This window comes from Pteronotus mesoamericanus, unplaced genomic scaffold, assembly GCF_021234165.1.
Source record: "Pteronotus mesoamericanus isolate MK-2021 breed Mesoamerican mustached bat unplaced genomic scaffold, CSHL_Meso_final contig_101, whole genome shotgun sequence".
NCBI lineage: Eukaryota > Metazoa > Chordata > Mammalia > Chiroptera > Mormoopidae > Pteronotus > Pteronotus mesoamericanus.
Window position 1 is genome coordinate 3,253,289 of NW_026555001.1, and position 17,766 is coordinate 3,271,054.

The 17,766-nt window shown below is 53.6% G+C and overlaps 1 protein-coding gene across 1 annotated transcript; it reads right to left on the reverse strand.

Annotated features, from left to right (window-relative positions):
* ABCG8 (ATP binding cassette subfamily G member 8) lies at window positions 1-17,765 on the reverse strand. Its single transcript, XM_054567185.1, is given in 14 exon segments — window positions 1-1,166; window positions 1,252-1,379; window positions 2,294-2,561; window positions 3,412-3,488; window positions 3,917-4,116; window positions 5,043-5,126; window positions 5,232-5,394; window positions 7,495-7,764; window positions 7,878-8,010; window positions 8,499-8,737; window positions 11,560-11,710; window positions 12,877-12,978; window positions 17,441-17,701; window positions 17,703-17,765. Coding segments are annotated over 14 exon segments (2,256 nt in total). The 5' UTR covers window positions 17,745-17,765; the 3' UTR covers window positions 1-1,028.
* Window position 17,766: the final 1 nt, after the last annotated feature.

The following is a 17,766-nucleotide window of genomic DNA, read 5'->3' on the forward strand; positions in this document are numbered from 1 at the left end:
AATTGTTCAGTTTGGCTTTTGGAGTCCATGACACCACACAAAGAGAAAGGTAGCAAGTCACTGGTAGATTTTAGGTCATCTTCTGTATTGAGAGGATCTTATCGCAAAGTTTGGGGGCTCTGGAAGATGAGGCCAGTATTCCACTAGCTATTATGGTTTTGCTTCCTCTGAGCCCTATCAGTTCTTGCATGGTTTGGAAGCAGCTCAAATGCCCATCTGAGGTGAATGGATAAAAAAGCAGTGGTACATCTACACAATTGAATTTTACTTGGCCAAAAAAAGAAGGAAATCTTACCTTTTGTGACAGCATGGATGGACCTGGAGAACATTATGCTAAGTGAAATAAGCCAGTCAGAGGAAGACAAATACCATATGATTTCACTTACATGTGGAATCTAATGAACAAAATTAACTAATGAACAAAATAGAAAGAGACTCATAAATACAGAGAAGAGACTGACAGCTGTCAGAAGGGAGAGTACTGGGGAGCTGGGTGATAAAGGTTAATGGATTAAGCCAAAAAAAACCCCCCAAAACAACCCTCAGACATAGACAACAGTATGGTGATTACCAAAGGGAAAGGTGGGTAGGGGAGGTAGAAGGGGGTAAATCAGGGATAAATGGTGGTAGAAGGAGACTTGACTTGGGGTGGTCAATACACAATAAGAAATATTCTTGCATGTCCCAGTTATTTGATTCCTACCTAATTTGCCTCCATCCTGTATTGAGTTGCCTATATAAATGCGTATCAAAAGGTAATAAATTAGCAACGTTGTAGGTGTCCCAAGTAAGGTTTTCACGTTCCCGGTAATCTTAGGCTCTGACCAATGATCAGAAATCCCTTTCTACTGTCTTTATTCTACTGCCATCCTGTGGCCAGCTTGTGCCACTGCAGCACTGTAGGCCGGATGTAGCTGAGCAGCTGAGTTCACACTGTCCTCCTTATGCCTGGGAAGGGGCTCCTTGGGGGAAAGGGAGTGCAATGGAAGGAACTGCTGGCGTCCAGTGGGCAGGAGGCTGGGCGTGCATCACCAGTCTTGACTTGACTTCTGTTTGATGAATTTTAAGGACACATAGTACAGGGCCACGAAGCCACCACTGATGCCGATGAGGATGAAGTAGATGGCGTAGAGCGGGTACGAGTCCAAGTGCATAGAGCTGAGGATCTGGGGACACAGACACCAGTGAGCTCCTTAAGAAGATGCTCAGATGGATGCCACGTACGGGGAGTCCAGGTCCTCAGCTACTTACTTTGTCTCCTTGGACAGGGATGGTGAGGTTGCCGACCGCGAGGTGGTAAATTTGCCCTTTAAACTGAATCTGCATCAGCCCTTCGAAACACCACCGGAGGAAGGACACGTTGGAAATCCAGGCAGGCACTGAGGGCAGCAAGAGTCACGTCATTTGCACGGGCTAGCCCCTTGCTTCCTACAAAGTGTGCCTGGGGAGAGGCCCTGTCCCTGGGGAAGCAAGTCCCCAGAAGCAGCAGGGAGGGGAGAGGACAAGAGGTGAAAGGGCAGAGGGACAGTCTGGGACGTGGACTGGGGCGGGAGGCTGAGGGGCCCATGGGGCAGAGGAGTGGTGGCGGGGGTCACCTGAGGCTGGTCCCTAACAACTGCAGAGAGTAATTAATGAGGTGTCCCTCCAGCATGTGCCCAGCCCCCAGAGCCGACACACTGTGGAGACTCAGCAGCCCCAAACTAGAGACTGGGGAGCCTCTGTCCTGACCTGTGGAGGCATGAAGCTGAGCGAAGGAGGAGGAAACCGAACCCTGCCTTGTGGGTCAAGAAAGGCCTGGCAGGAAGAGGAGTGTGCGGTGTGGGGGCTTCGGAAGAGCTGGGCGAAGGGCAGGGAGTGAGCCGCCCGCCTCCCCCCCACAGATTTGCCCTTAGAAAGCTCACTGTGCACAGGTGAGGGCTGAGAGGGGCGTGGAGGCGCCAGCGTACAGAGGCCAGGCTGTTGCCTTGGCCCAAGATCGGATGATAAGACCAGGGCTAGGGGATAAGGCAACGGGACATTTTAGAAAGACTTGGGAGGCAGAATGGACCTGACCCCCTGGTGATGCAGAGGGTGAGCGACAGTCAAAGGTGACTTCCAGGTGTCAGCTGGAGTTTATAGAAAAGTGTCATCCATATCCCCTTGTGGAGTTATTCCCTTGGCACGCAGGACAGCTGGCCAAGGCACCTGCTCCTTGAATTGGACCTAAATGATGAGTTCTCTTCTCCAGGCCAAAGCAGGCGTAAGCCACAGAAGGCCTTAAAGAGCTTGAGCAGGTGAGGGGAGCAAACCTCACCTGTCCACAGGTTGTCCAAGCTTATCATGAAGCCCCCGGTCAGGTAGAAGGAGTTGTAGAGAGCGTTGCCAAAGAAAGAGGACATGTGGAAGGTGGGGAGCAGGGCGGCGGTGCACAGGGCCATGACCCTGCAGCAGAAGACCACCAGCCACACCAGCAGGAAGTGCAGCAGGAAGGGCTCGGGGCTCGGACGCAGGTTGGCCAGCCAGTAGGTGGGCATTCCATAGATGAAGATGTAGGCGCAGTGCTCTGGAAGCTCCCCTAGGATCTGCAAAGGGCAGCCCTTGCAAGGACATGGAGCCAACGTCTTCGTTTGGCGCTATCTTTTATGAAGAGCTAAGGAGAGCAGCCCCCAGCGATGCTGACCTTCCCTCTCACAGACGGCCAGGCTGCAGCAGGTGCATGCGGCGCGGGGGACTCTCGAGCTCCCTGCTGCCTTCCCCCTGCAGAAACCATGTGCTTCCTCTGAGGCAGGTCAGAGCAGCTTCCCAAAGTGGGGATCTGTGCTCCTAAGACCTGGTTTCAAGTTCCCACCCGCTCTGCCCGGCCCTTGTAGCTTGTGGCCTGGACACCGCCACACAACCCCTCTGAGCCTCCGCTTCCTTGCAAGGAGAATAGTAACCTTGCCTGACCTGCTCCAGGGTTCGCGGTGGGACTGGAGAGGCGAAGTGTACTGGATGTTTCCCCCCTTTCCGTTTTTAGGGCTGCTGACCAGGAAAGCGTTTTTAAAAAATAGCCCTGACTGGTGTGGCTCAGTGGATTGAGCACCGGACTTCGAAGCAAAGCGTTGCCGGCTGGATTCCCAGTCAGGGCACCTGCCTGGGTTGTGGGCCAGCTCCCCAGTAGGGGGTGCGTGAGAGGCAACCACATGGATGTTTCTTTCCCTCTTTCCCCCTCCCTCCTCCTCTCTCTAAAAATAAATAAGTAAACTTTAAAATATATATACACATCAAGTCTCCGAAACTCCCCTAGGGTAGGTGGCATCTACAACTGCAGAGGATGATGGCTCCCTGGCTCAGCAGAAGGTGTCTCTGTAACTTCTGTACAATGTGGTGCAACTTTCTCTGCCCCTACACCCGACCTGGGGCGGTCACTCGCTCTCAGCCCTGACCAGTCACCTTGGCAAAGAAATAGGGCCCGGCAGTGTAGAGCCCGTCTTCCAGTTCATAGTAAAGCATCGCCCTCTCCGAGTGACCTAAAAGAGGGGAGTGAAAAAGTGAAATTCATTCATAGTGTTTCTGTTTCCTGGTCTCTCCCAATACAATTAAAAGTAGTCATTGTGCCTACATGTCTTATATTTTTAAAAAATTAGGCAGAGTAAAACCATCCTGATTTAGATGCTTGTTATCCTGTGACTTGTACATTGCTGTCAAGTACAAGCCCTGCAAGGAGAGGAAGGCCTACTGCTCCCTGGTAATTTGCTTTCATTTGCATATTAATATTAATGTGTGAACTTTGAAAACAATGATCTTTTATGTCACAGTCATGGTGACATTTTTCAGTAAACCTGTTTTCCCTGGGAGCTCGGAGCCACGCAGGAGGGCTTGGGACCAGCTCGGAGGGTGGCTGATGCCGCGTCCTCTGGCTGCTCCTAGTGAGGGTCGTGCAGAGCGAGGGACTCACATTTGGCAATGACGTCCAGGATCACGTTGAAAGGGATGAGAGCTCCGATCATGAACAGGAGGGCCGCCGTGTCCATGAAGGAGAGCCGGACGGCCCCGTGGCCGTAGTAGAGGAACCCGATGACCAGGGACATGAGGCAGGCCTCTGCCCCATGGATGAGGAGGGTGGGGAGGTCCCGGAAGTCGTTGGAAATCTGACGACTTAGAAAACAAAAGAGAGAGGTGCCGAGGGAACAAGGTACACCCGCCCTGTGACCCGGCCACGTCATTCAATCTCAGTAACGCTCCTGGTTCTCATCTGTGACCACTTCCCAGAGTTACTGTGGATGTCAAGTGAGCTCCCTGCTGAGAGAGCCTGTCTCATGATAAATACTCGGTAAATGATTGGGTTACTTTTATCATCACTGTATCTGCCTTGCAATTTTACTTAAAGAAGTCATCCCGAGGAAATAGCTAATCAGGTGTGTAAAGAGGTATGTACAAAGATGTTGGCTGGAGGCACTTGTACCAGCAACAGCCTCTAAATAATCTGGCTATCAGTATGGACTCAGCAGGTAAATGAGCTACGGCCAGACTGGAATGCCGAGGAAGACCTGACCAGATGGGAGGTAGAGGTGCTATTCTAAGTAAGCCTCCCCCTAAACAACCCCCCAAAATGATGACAGAGCAAAGAACAATATGCAAACTATAATCCCAGAACAAAGAACAACAGGCGGAGTATAACCCTATTTATGTGCATGGAAACGTCTTGGAGAGGCTCCCACCAAAACTGGGGCCTGGCTTCCTCTGACGGCCAGTAGGACAGGGAAGCTCCCCGCTGCTGGAGGTTCTCTGGTACACTCTGAATTGTTCAGAAGGGTCTCATGAGATTTCTATGATCATCTGGCCAGTAAGGATATTTTGATTTTGTTTAAAGAATAAAAGCAGCAGGAATGCTCTCTGTCACAAGGGAGGGCTGATACTGTCTTGGTGATGCTGGTTTTTTCCAAATGAGTTACCTCTTTAAATTCACTTCGAATTTCCCTCCCCCAAATTCCCTTTACATAGAAAGGGCTTAATTTGATACAAGACTTTTGGGGCAGGGCGGGGTGGCGTGGGGTTGGGGGTGTGAAGCGGCAGGCAATTACCGGATCAGCGTGGTGAACTGCTGCACGGGGCCGGGCAGCCCCGTGGGAGTCGGGGGCTGGTTGGTGTCCCTTGGGAGAACGAGGCTGTCAGGACAGAGAGTGTGTCATGGGGGGGTGGGCGTGTGGGGGTGTGGGGGTGGCCGTCTGTGGGAGGGCTCTCTGCACCCTGAGCGACCCGGCCAGCCTCACCTTTCTGAAAAAGTGCCCACTCCGGGCTCCCTGGCCTCCGCCCGCCAGACGAAGTCATTGAAGCCACGCACTTTCTCCCGAAACAAGGCTGCAAGCGACTGTGCCTTCTCCGTGGTGGCTACTTCCTGCTCTCTGCTCTGCCTGTCTATGCTGGTCAGATCCACTGTAGGCAGAGGATGTGGGGCCATGGGTGACCTCTCCCCGCATGTGCCCACGGGGGAGGTCAGAGCAGCGAGGGCAGCGAGGTCTGGCCCAGGGCAAGGGCTGGAGGATCAGGAAGGGGGCCACAGAGGAGGGCCCAGTCCCACTCCTATGCTCATGACAGGGACTTGGGGCCGAGGAGGGGGCACTGGACCCTCAGATCCGAAGGCCACAGCGCAGTTACGCCCTGGCTCCAGCTCCGGCTGCCCAGGCAGCTTGGGGGAGGGCTCAGCCTCCCGGGAGGACTGGCCGGGCGAGCTGCCCAGGGGACCTGGCCAGGCAGGGCTGGGCAGGCTGGCCCCCTGGAGTCCTAGCTCTTCCTGTAAATCAGTGATTTGGCTTTTCAAGCAGCCCGCCCAGATGGGAAGAACGTTTTAGCCGATGGGTGCCAGCGTCTCACCAACTACAAATAAAATTCTCACTGCCCCCCAGGACGGGAGCCAGCATGACAAGCTGGAGAACCAGGCCAACCCCTCCCACCTCCACGTTACCCTGTGGGGATGCCTGGGAGCCCCAGACCACAGGCCTGCTGCCACGGGGCCGCCACAATGCTAGGACGGTGCGCCCCGCCCGGTCACAGCCGAGGCCTTCCCAGGCCTCCCCATTTCTCCCTTGGTGGCGGGAGCGGGGGGTTAGCTCTCAACCTCTCTTCCTCTCCCCTCCTGTCATTTTCATGGATACTGTCTAGGAGGGTCTTATCAAGTGTCATGTGTCCCCACTTTGTGCAAGGCTGGAGCTCAGAAAGCCAGATTCTCTGGGCAACGCCAGCCCCTGCACCCCTGATGGTGACGGTGACCTGCCCCAGGGCTTACAAGCAAGAGCTCCCGCCAAAAATTAATAATTAAAAAAATAAAGAAAAAGAGTTTTTCAGGTCTGTTACAGGCATTTGACTTCTGGTAACCCCGCTCCGGGGTTACTGCAGTTTCCCCTGGCGGCCAGGTTGGCAGCTGCCCTCTGCCCCCTTATCTGGGCATGGCTGGCCTAAGGCCGACACGCCGGCAGGAAGCCAGGCTGGCACCTGCACACAGGGAGGGAGGGTGAGTTCCATGTGGCTTCACCCAGGATGAGGGCGCCGTCCTCCCAGGAGGGAGGGTGGGTGCGGGGAGGAGGGAGCAGGATACAGGGCCCCGAGTCAGGGCAGGGGCTGGGAATCCCAATTCTGCACCTCACAGCCTTGCAAGAGGTTTAATTTTGGGGATTCCCATCTTCTCACCCACATGGATGGAGAGGACCTTGGCCTGGCAGGGCTGTGAGGGTTAAAGGGACACCCTCTTGTGCTGTGGTGCCTTTAGGTCCAGTGTCTGCCCTCAAGGAGATGGTTCTTGTCACCATGTTTACGGTGCATCCCTTGCTACACCAGGCCGTGCTGGGAGGCAGGCTGAGCCACAGGAAAAGCCATGGCAGCTGCTTCCTCTGGCCCTCGGACAACTACACGGAGTGCCCAGCAGCCACCATGCTCCTCAGCACCAGGACCCGCGCACCTGCGTGCAGGGAAGGCACCTGGAAAGGTAGCTCTCTCCAAAGGAAGGAGGACAATGTCCACGTTTCTCCTGAAGGCCACATGCTGTGGGCTCAGGACCCCGATGGAAAGGCATCGCTGATGCTGATGGAGCAACTTTCCTATCTAGAGATTCCCTGGCTGAGACAACCGCAAAGGCGCTGAGCTGGCCTGCATCCTGGGACCCCGTCCAGCACCGGTGCCTCCCTCCACCACCCGCGCCTTCAGGTTCCGTGTCTCTGTGGGTGTAGCTGCAAGGTTTTCTGGAGGCTTCCCAATCTCAACTATCCCATTTCACATATAGAGTCTGAATAAACACCACGGTTATAGACATTGTCCAAACTCTCTTGGGTTGTTACATCCCTTCCAATTTGGAGCATCCAGGCTTCTTACCTATTGTGCACACAAGGGTGGCTGTGTCAGAAGCTGATTTTCTCAGGCCCTCATCTCTAGCATTTGATGCTTGGCAAACTGACCCAGTGTGCCCACCACCATCCTCAGTTCTGCTCTCCCCCCGGGCTCTGGGGAGCCCTGGGTATCAGGGCACAGGCCTGGCTGGCTCACCATAGAAGTCAGCAGGGTTGCTGTAGCGAGGACAGGGGTAGCCGACTGCCGTGAAATACTGGACCATGTGCTGTGCTGCCCCTAAGTAGATGGTGATGCCAGATGTCATCAGAAGGACCAAGTCGAACAGCCTGAAGATGTCTGACCGAGGCTGGTGGAGGGAGATGAGCACCAACCGGTTGCCCTTGGCCAGCCTGGACAGGGTTCTCACCAGGTTGTGGGCCGTGAAGCTGTCGAGCCCAGAGGTGGGCTCATCCAGAATGAGGATTCCTTCCCGAAGGAGAGAGGAGCCTGGTAAGTCGGCAGGACTCTGGCTGGCCCAGGCCAAGCCAGGTGGGCGACACAGGCCCCCCTCATGCCCGCCCAGCCCCCACAGTCCTCACCTGGGTTCCACAGAAGCTGCACCCCGATGCTGACTCTCCGCCGCTCGCCCCCTGACACGCCCCGGACGTAGGTGTTCCCCACGCGCGTGTTGGCACACTGCCGCAGCCGCAGCTCCGCGATCACGTCGTCCACCTGAGGACGAAAGGAGCCCAGGGCTTCTGAGGCCACTTCCGTGGGCCTCCCTCAGGGCCAGGCATCTTTCGCCCCAAAGTATAAGAATGCCTGCTCCTCAGAAAGGCTGTAAAGCTCCAGCCTTCATTTCCCTGGTGTACACTTTGTTCCCTGATCTGCCCACACGGCCTGAGCAGTTCCCATGGACCATGCTGCATGTTGGGAACATGGCCTCGTCTTGGGGACAAGACAGTTGGGCTCCCTGCTCAGATGAAGGACCACAAAACAAGTAAACAAACACTCATTACACATTACGTCCTTGCTGTGAAGGGAACCAACTGAGCTGAGGGCTACGGGGCTTTAAAGGACGGCCGCAGGGCAGGGCTGAGCATGTGATGGGCTTTTCCAGGTGGGTGGGGGGTGATGAGCTGGGTCCTGAGGCCAGGAGGGAAGGGCAGGGAGGGGAAGGATGTCATGGCTTCTCGGGGTCACCGGGGTCAGTTAGTTACCCTTTTGTCACGCTGGGCCTGGGAGAAAGTTCTGGGCAGGCGCAGCTGGGCCACGAAAGCCAGGGTCTCGCGGACAGTCAGGTTGGGGAGCAGCTGGTCATGCTGGCGCACGTGGGCCACGCACTTCCTCACCAGCTGAGGCGTGCTGGGCTGCCCGTTGATCCAGATCTGGCCTGACTTCACTTTGCCACCATGGCCTCGCCCGGTGATCACGTCCAGCAAAGATGCTCTCCCACGGCCTGCGAAGCCACCAGAGGCATCCCGAGGTCAGAGGTTCTGCGGGGCCAGCCTGGAAGCCGCTGCTGCCTGCACAGTCTCCGGCTGCCCTGGGCTGCTCCGTCCTCGCAGAAGTGACCCGTCCTAGGGAAGTGGCCCAGCACTCAGCCCTAGATGAGGCAGCGCCAGTGGCTGGAGCTCAGGCCTGTGCCCACAGCCACGGGAGCACCCTTGGGGTGCTGGAGGCTCACTGGTGCTGGCGGTTGAGGCCAGGTCCGCCAGTGGCTGAGTGACAGAAGGAGGGAGCTCTGGCTGCCACAAGCCTGCCGGTGCCAGGAGGGCTTATCCCCTCCCTCAGAAGCAAGGCTGGTGTTAATTGCACTGTGAAGCATCACTATTTTGGGCTGACAGATCTGCCAGCGAGTTTCACCATTCAAGCTGACTTTGTAGGAAGGACTAATTTGGAGCATGAATAGGGTGTCTTTTAAAAATGCAAAAGTGAGTCTATTTTCAGAAATAAGGGAGGAAAAAATAGAGAACAGATGTGGAAAAGATTTAAAAACTATAACACCATGTACACATATGTTCTGAGTTCCTCCTCATCTTTTATATGCTCTTATTTTATCAATAATACTTTTTACTCTCTCTAAAAAAAGGAGGGGATCCATGGCACGCAAATTAACACCACCCTCTTCTGAATGACATAGCAACTGCCATTGATCTGGGGAAGTCTGTGCCAGTTTGTGCCAGGTTCCGGAAAGCGTCCGAGGAGGCTCTGACAGCCATTTAAGGTGGGCAAGAGAATCGGGCTCAGGATCTGAGAACACCTTCCTGCGGACAAGCTGGAAAGAGCTCTGTCCAGTTCGTCCAGGTGGGGTTTTGGTTTCCTCGCTATGAATTCTTTTTAGAACGCAAATTTTCCAAGTTGTTTCCAAACAAGGAAAGTGCCAACGTACATCATGTAACAGCTCTGTGCCATGAGCCAAGTGCCTCCTGCAGGCAACCCCACGGGCCCTGTGCAAAAAACAAAAATCAAGAAGCTTCCCCAGGGATCCTTCTGCAGAGAGAGCACAGGTTTTCAGAGCTGACCTTCCGACAGCCTGCTGGGTGCACCTCCTTCAAGGCCCCTGAGAACGGAGGTGGAGCAAAACAGCCAGGAAAGAAACCAGGGAGGTGGGCTCTTGTCCTGCGCTCTGCTTGGCCTCGGACGGATGTCCACTTGTCTGTGGGAGCACAGGGGATGGGGCCAACATTCGCAGGGACTGTGGGATTCCCAGCCAGGGAGGGGCAAGGCCACGTTTCCTAAACATGCCTTTGTGAGAGGAGTGGGTGGCCCTCCAGCACCTGGTATGGCTGGGGAGACCCTCATGAAATGGCTGGAGTAAATCCATTCAGGGGAGAGTACCTTTGAGCTGCTGATTCAACAGAAGGAGCTAAAATGCCTGGGGCCGTTTTATTTTATTTTATTTTTAAAAAATTATAACCAGAATTGTGTGTAACGTGTTGTGGAGTAAGAGTCACAGGAAGTATCATGGATAAACCTTTCTAAGGAATCATCTTCATAATTGCAGCCATGGAAACCTGAAGCTAAACACACGGACTGGAGGGTCAAAGGACCTGGGGACTGCTCGGCGTCACCTTTCCAAGCTTTGCCTCAGCTACAAATCAGGGAGCTAACAGCCACAGGGCTGCGTGCAGCGAGGATGAACCATGATGCCTCTAGGCTGTGCGGCAGCGCCTGGTGAGGCCCCATGGGTCTCTGAGATTCTTAATTCATGAAGAGAACGCGGATAAAACAAGAAAAGCCACCAGGAGTTATGAAGAAAAATAAAACTGGCCTATGGAGTAGCTCCTTTTTTCTTGTTTAGATCAGAATGGCAGGGACGGGACCATGCAAGTGGGACTTGACGCATGGGGTTGTGCCAGTTACAAAGTGCATTTACACACATCTGATCTTTGGTTAGACAATAAACAGAACTTCCCTATCTGAAGACCGTAAAAATTTGGAGTAGATGTTCAAAAAGTTGACTAATCTGGAAATGATTAATTAGAAGAGATAAAGTGCCGTCAGTTATCCCCTGTGCGGGAGAAGTGCCTTACTCTGAGAATGTAATCAGGGGACCAAAGTCCCAGTTCTAGGGCTGCCTGAAATGTCTGTCCTTAGGCGGTGTGTTTGTGTGTGTGCCCATGTGTGTAGAGCGGGGGAGGACACTAGAAATATTGAGGGCTAGATAATTTAAACACCCTCCTTTTAAGATGCTCCCAAACAAGTAAGGAAAAAGAAAGGTGGAACACAATGACAAGAATTAACTCTCTCCTCCAAGCCCCCTTTCAGCTCTGGCGTTCTGCGGCTCTTAGGTTTGGCCCGTGGAAGTGCCCATTTGAGGCCCTCTAAGGATCTGGGCCTGCGCACATGGCTGAAGGTGGCGCTCGGCCTTGGGGGGCCTGTGTTTGCGCACTGTCTGACCATGACCGGGGAACGATGAATGCTCTTGTGGTGGAGGAGTCCCCTGTAAAGATCGTTCCATTCTGAGGCTGCCATCATCATTCTGATGATCTTGGAAAGGTTTTTGCCTTGTCTCAGCGCAGGTGTTACAGACAGAACCTCTGGCTGCAGCTGCAAGAGGCACGTCCTCATTCCACTCCAGTGACTCTCAGCAACCACCTGAGAGCTGGTCAATGGAGGAGCAGAGACTCGAACCCAGGTCTTTCTGACCCAGAACCCGGGCTCTCAGATGCTCCGCCAGAGTATTCTACTGGTCAGTAAAGTGCTCTGTGAGAAGCCTCCGTTTGCCCAAGGGGCCGTTCTGCATCCCGTTGCCCCACTGTCTGCCCTCAGCGGTACCTGAGCTCCCTATGATGGCCAGCATCTGCCCACTCCTCACTTTGAAGCTCAGATTCTGGATGCCCAGCTCACAAGAGTCCTTGTGAGATGCCCAAGGCATCTTGAACTGAGCCAGCTGCTCAAACCAAGGCACCTGGGAGGCCACGTCCACCTGTGGGGAGACATCAGAAGGCTCCTCAGAGAACTGAACGGCCCGGGAGTGTCAGCAGCTTCCGTGCAGCTCGCTCCACAGACACCCGCCTGCTGACAACAGCAGGCCCGAGGGGCTCCCCAGCCAGGCTCCCCCCACACGGAGGCTGGCATCCCCCAGGCCGAGAACCTGAAGTTGCCACTTCCAAGTCTGAAGATAACACATGGAAAATGCGTGTCATAGCAGATCAGAAAAAAATACAACATGGAGTAAAATGATGTCTTTACTCAATATTAATAGTAATTTACCGAATGTTTACTATGTGCAAGGCAGTGTAGTAATCCATTTATATTCATTATCTCAATCTACATTGTGAAGCTATAACATAGGGACGAGAATAATCTCTGGTCTACAGATAAAGCTCAGAGCAGCTAAGTAGCTTGTTCAAGGGCACGTGGCTAGTGAGTGGCAGAGCAGAGAAAGGTCAGGGCGTGGCTCGTCAGCTGGTTCTCACTCGCCTCCGCCTCCACGGGAAGCGGGCCTTGGGCCTCGGAGGCGCACCATCCCAGGCCCCACCCTATCCCACCTGGGCCAGCTGGCGTCTGCCCCTGGGGCGGCGTGGGGAATAGGGGTCTTTGAAATCCTGACCGTCTCTGAAAGACACTTGCACTCTGTTTTTATTAGCTTCCCTGACAGCATATTTTACCAAAAAAGGATACAAAAACAAAAAACATCTACAGAAAGTCCGCGGTTTAGTTAACAGCATCACACCACTGCAGGTATCTTTGTTTTGATAACTGTGCTGTGGGTGAGCAGAACGCTGGCGTTGGGGAAGTGGGACAAAGGGTAGTGGGAACTCTGGGGGAAATCTGTACTATTTTTGCAACTTTTTCAAAAGTCTAAAATTATTTCAAAATATAAAATTAAAAAAGAGTTAGAGATTCCTCCCCGCCCCATACGGTCACACAGTTTGCTTCAAATTTTAGCAAAGGCCTCATTCTCTATTTATGCCTCAAAACCTGCTATAAAAAGTGTAGCTGAAGGAAGTCCGGCCCTTGGACCCATCGTGGGGACAACCTTAAGGACTGAGCTCTGTCTTCGGGAGAAGACGGCCCGCCCTTCCTCTTAGGGGACTGTTTGGCCTTCCCTCTCCGCTCTTCCCACCTTGTTTTTAAGTGTGCCTCTACCTGGTAGTTGAGGCCTTGGACCTCCAAGGTGTTGGACTGGCCAGTGTAGGTGAAGTACAGGCTGTTGTCACTTTCAGAGGAGAACAAGCTGTCCTGGAGGCCCTGCAGGGAGACACGACAAGGTGAGGGGCTCCTTCAGGAGCTGCTGAGGACACAGGATAAAGCAGAGGGGGTACCCGACAGGCGAGAGCAGAAGCGGGCATGGTTGAGATCCTGAATTGGTAAGACGTGGGTTTTGGGGAGAGGAACCCAATAGGAGCCTCGATGGAGGCACATCTCCTCTTCCCTACCGAGGGAGCTTCAGGACTTGCCCCTGCAGTATGGCTCTGGCCCCAGGGAACCTCAGCTGCAGGCTGGCGGACCGTGAACCCAAGCAGCCCACAGTGGACGGGGCTCAGTCTCGGGACTGGAGGGAGCTCTGTGAGCCTCTGGTCTGGGAAGACCGGACCCAGGACTTGCACTTTAACTGTTCTTCTCTAAATCTGAACTAGTATCTCCTAATGCCAAAGATACTTCCCGTATCCAGCACGTGCGAGGGAAATATCTTGTTGCTGTTATTGTTGGAGTGGTGCTATATTTGAATGTACATCGAACAAATCAATGTTCTGATCAGCTGATACCTTTGAATGGTGTTAACCATCTGCAACTCTGAATTACTTCTATTTTATCAATTCAATCATTTAATCATTGACGCCTAGGGGAAAGAAAAAAAACAAACCCCTGCCTAGTAAAGTTTACGTTTTCTAATGCATTCAAATTTTCTTCCATTTCTGCAGCGCAGGGGAAAGTACGTGTTTGCGAATGAGTTCCTGTTGACTCTGGTCTGCTTCCCTCAGAGATGCGTTCCTCCAATCAGTCAAGCAGCCAGCAAACACTCACTGGGAGCCCACATCACACTTCAGGCATGGAGTTTGGGATGAAACCATGAAAAGGAGTCTTTGAGAAGCTTAGATTTTAGTGGATGAGATGGGTGATTCGGATGGAGCAGCACAGCCCAGGGCGTAGAGGCAGGTTGACCTCAAGCACCCTGTCGGGCTGTGTCTTCACTGTGTATACAACGTGCTGAATGTGAAAATGCTGTGACTTGCGATTCATGTGAAGACAATACCCAACAGTCTTTGCCAAAGCCTCCCTGCAGTGGCGGAGGTGAGAGGTCCTTGGAAAGGGAGCCGCAGAGCTGTGGAAGTGGAAGGACATAAATACAGGGGACAGTGAGTGGCAGGCCCACTGCGGGTAGTCTCCAGGTTTCTGGCAGAGTATGCGAGCAGCAGACCATAGCTACTTACCTTGTTTAAAGTTAGAACTATTGCCATAAAGATCTTAAATGATACAGTAGGACGTGGGAAAGAGCAGCTAATTTGGCAGAAGCAGCACTCTTTTTGGGGAACAGAGAGGGATACATAGGGAAGGGGGGTCGAGGGGGGTGGGGGTCGGGCTGCCCAGCTTTTGGTAACTAGTGGTGAGTACATAGGGGCTGGCTATTCTTTAAACTGAATTATCTGAAATATTTCAAAATATGTTTTCAGACTGAGAGAGCTGGCCAGCAAGTAGAACTCCAGAATTCTACTTCTACCTTGATCCCCAGCAGCTAACGCCTCCAAGGCAAGAGCCAGAGGGGCGTCAGGGTGGCGGGGGGAGGGGAGGGCGTCTGCCCCTCAGAGGCGGCCGTGAAGCTCCCAAGAGGGCCAAGAGCAGGTCGCAGAGCTGCTGGGTCCCAGCGGGCCTGCGGCCCTGACCCTCACTCACCACCTCCGCCGCCAGCGTTCGCACCGCCTAGTTTTACCTCTTCATTTTGTTAAAGTATCAGAAATCCTATCAGCTGCTAATATGTTTATTTGTTTGTTTGTTCCTTAAACAACAAATATCTGCAGGAAGGATCTCAGTCAATAGGTATAAGATAGGAGTTAGCTCAGAAATTGCTTCTGCGAACAAACACCTGGCCTGCCCCCAGTTAGATTTCCGGGCTGCTGAGAGAGGGAGGCTGGACATTGTGGAATCTGGAGCAATATATGGAGGGGATCTCAAGCCTGGGGGGGCTTCCCTTTCCCAGGCTGGTAGGTACTCTGAGGAGGTGGAGGGTGCTAGGGCCCAGAGGAGAGAGGCATCGGGATGGAAAGGCGGGTAAAAGGCAAAGGGCAGCAGAGCGGTCTGTGCACCCTGCTCTCAGCTTCCCCTGTCCCTTCACCAGGACAGGCCGGCCGGGGCCTGGGGGGGCGGGCCGGGATGGGGTGGCGCCCAGACCCCAGCCACCAGCAAGGGACTGTGCCTTTGGGAACAACGCAGGCAGCTCAACTTTCGGAAAAGAGAATTTATGGCCTCTGTTCCATTTTGAAATATTTTCGTTGGCTCCCTGGAAGGATTTGTTAGACTCTTCCTGAGGTTTTGACAAACCCTCTGTATTTTTCAAATACTTAAATATCTACTCGGCTGACATCTTAATCAGTATGACTGTCAGAACATCACTTGAATTTCTGACAGGTGACACCCAAAAAAGCAAAAGCAGATTTATTTGTAGGTAACCAGCTCGGCTCCTGCTGGGCTACACTGTAATTTCTCCTCCTATTAACTTTTGATCACATCCCTGAGTCAGAGGCACGGTGAGGAAGAGAGCCAGGGGTGCATGGGGCACAAGGCCCTTGTTCTGAGATGAGGAGCCCCTGCTTTGGGCCAGCAGCGCCCTGCTGAGGACTCACGCCTGGGGAGAGGCGTGGGGTTGGCCCTTGGCGGGCGCTGAGCTGGGCCTCTCCTAAAACGTTCAGATCAGACCTCGCACAGCTCTGCCCTGAGGCCTGGGCCCCTCTCGTCCTCCTCTGGTCATGACCCTGCCCTTGAACTGAGGAGTCTGTGGGCTAAGGGCACTAGCCTCTCCGGATTCCCAGGCCCCCCAAATTCCCTGTGCAAAGGATCCCAAGCCCACTCTCGGGGTCCACATGAGCCTTGTCCCAGGCCCACCCTCCTGCACTCGGACAGTTCAGCCACTGGGCACCCCAGGCCAGAGGAGAGGGTGCACGGAGCATGAATGGGCAGGATGGTGTGTGAGGTCACGTGCGGAGCTGGGGCTGGGCAGAGATGGAGGACAGGCTGTGGTGCAGGCGAAGAGCTGGTTTCCCCAAGCCAGCACATGCCAGCTGTCCCTCCAAGAAGTCCTAGAATTTTTATTTTATTTTGTTTTATTGATTTTGAGAGAGAGAGAGAGAGAGAGAGAGAGAGAGAGAGACATCAATTTGTTGTTCCACTTACTGATGCATTCATTGGTTGATTCGTGTATGTGCCCTGACCAGGGATCGAACCTGCAGCTGTGGTGTATCCGAACAGCATTCTAACCATCTGAGCTACCTGGCCAGGACTGAAGTCCCAGAATTTTTAAATTTACACTTGGCATTCCAGGTTGTGGGAAAGGTATATGAAGGTAAGAGGATAGAAACTTTTTAATTAACAGTTCTTAGCTTGATGAATAGCTTTAAAATATCTAGACATACGACATATAGCCCTCATCTTCTCATTCTTTTGGCACCTTGAGTAACAGAACTGGAGAAAAGAACATTGGGAATAACAGTGTTTCTGGATGTTGGCTTCAGGCAGTTCTTTGCCATCCAAGCTGTGGTGACTAAGCTGTCAGGACTTCCAGGCAGAAAGTTATCCACCCTGAGCTTCCATCTATGCAGGCTGTGAGCATTGCGGTCGTGGCTCCTGGGAGTCATTTTCCAGTGGGGACTGGCCCGCGGGTGCTCCCAGAGCAGAGCTGGTCATTCACCGTGGCTGCAGAGCTCCTAGGGATGGTGGTTTCCTTGGGCCTGGCCACAGTCAGCAACTCAGGCCAGCCCAGGGCGCCTGTGGCCTTCCTGTTGTGTGGTCCTTGTCCCTTCTCTCCCTCTTCCCCAGAGCAGGCAAAAGCAGAAGGGTAGGGTGGGGGGAGGCAAAGGTGGATGGTGGGGATCTGTTTCCCTTCAACTGTCCCATTTAGCCTCCTGCTTCAAATCCCACCCACACCCCAATTTTAGTCCAAGGCCATTTCTCAAGTAAACATTTCTCACGTAAAATGAGGCCAGAAACCTTGAGCCAACCTCTTGGCCCTCTGACTGTCACCTACTCCTTCCAGCTCTCTCTGGGATCGCACAGCTGTCTGCTCTAGCGATATCTTGAACATAAATTTCAATGTTCTCATAAATGTCACCTGCCATCCTATCTCACCAGTTTACTGTCACTGAGATTCTGAGCTCGACAGCCACACAGGCAAAGGAGACCCCTCAGAGCCTTTGGTGTGTGAGCACATTTCTATGACAGAGTCTCATTTGTAAAAAGCTAAGGCAGCCCAAGTTGCCGGCAAGAACATCGCTTCCCTGCAGGTGCACACCTCAGGGCAGGAAGTGACGTCAGAGGTCCCCTACCAACCCCCCGACCCTGACTTGGCCCTTTGACGCCCAGGAAATGAAGTCCTGCTGCCTTGGTCTCGCTCTGCTTGTGGCGCCTGGTGCTCGGTTAGGACAGAAGTTTCCTGAAGGGGGGAAAGCGAGGTCTGATCCACGCTCACCCACCAGGACCGAGGGGACTCCCCAGCACTCACCGACACACCCTGGGGAGCGGTCCTGATCCGAAGCCCTCTGTCCTCCAGGGCCGGCTCAGCCATGGGGCCCAGCATTGTCTGCGCCCCTTGCTGCCGATTCCTGTGGACCTTAGCTGTCCTCTGCCAGTGCCAGTGTTTTCCCTCCGTCCCGGAGCTGAGCAACCTCTGGCCCTTGTCTGATGAGCCACCGTCTCTCTCCCAGCATTCCTCCCTGGCAAACGTTCCCACAAACACAGAGTGTGTGCTCTGCCCACTGCCAAGATAATATGCACGTTCCGGCTAAAGGTACATCAGATAATGGCATCTGTGGCCAAGCCCCATCCTGC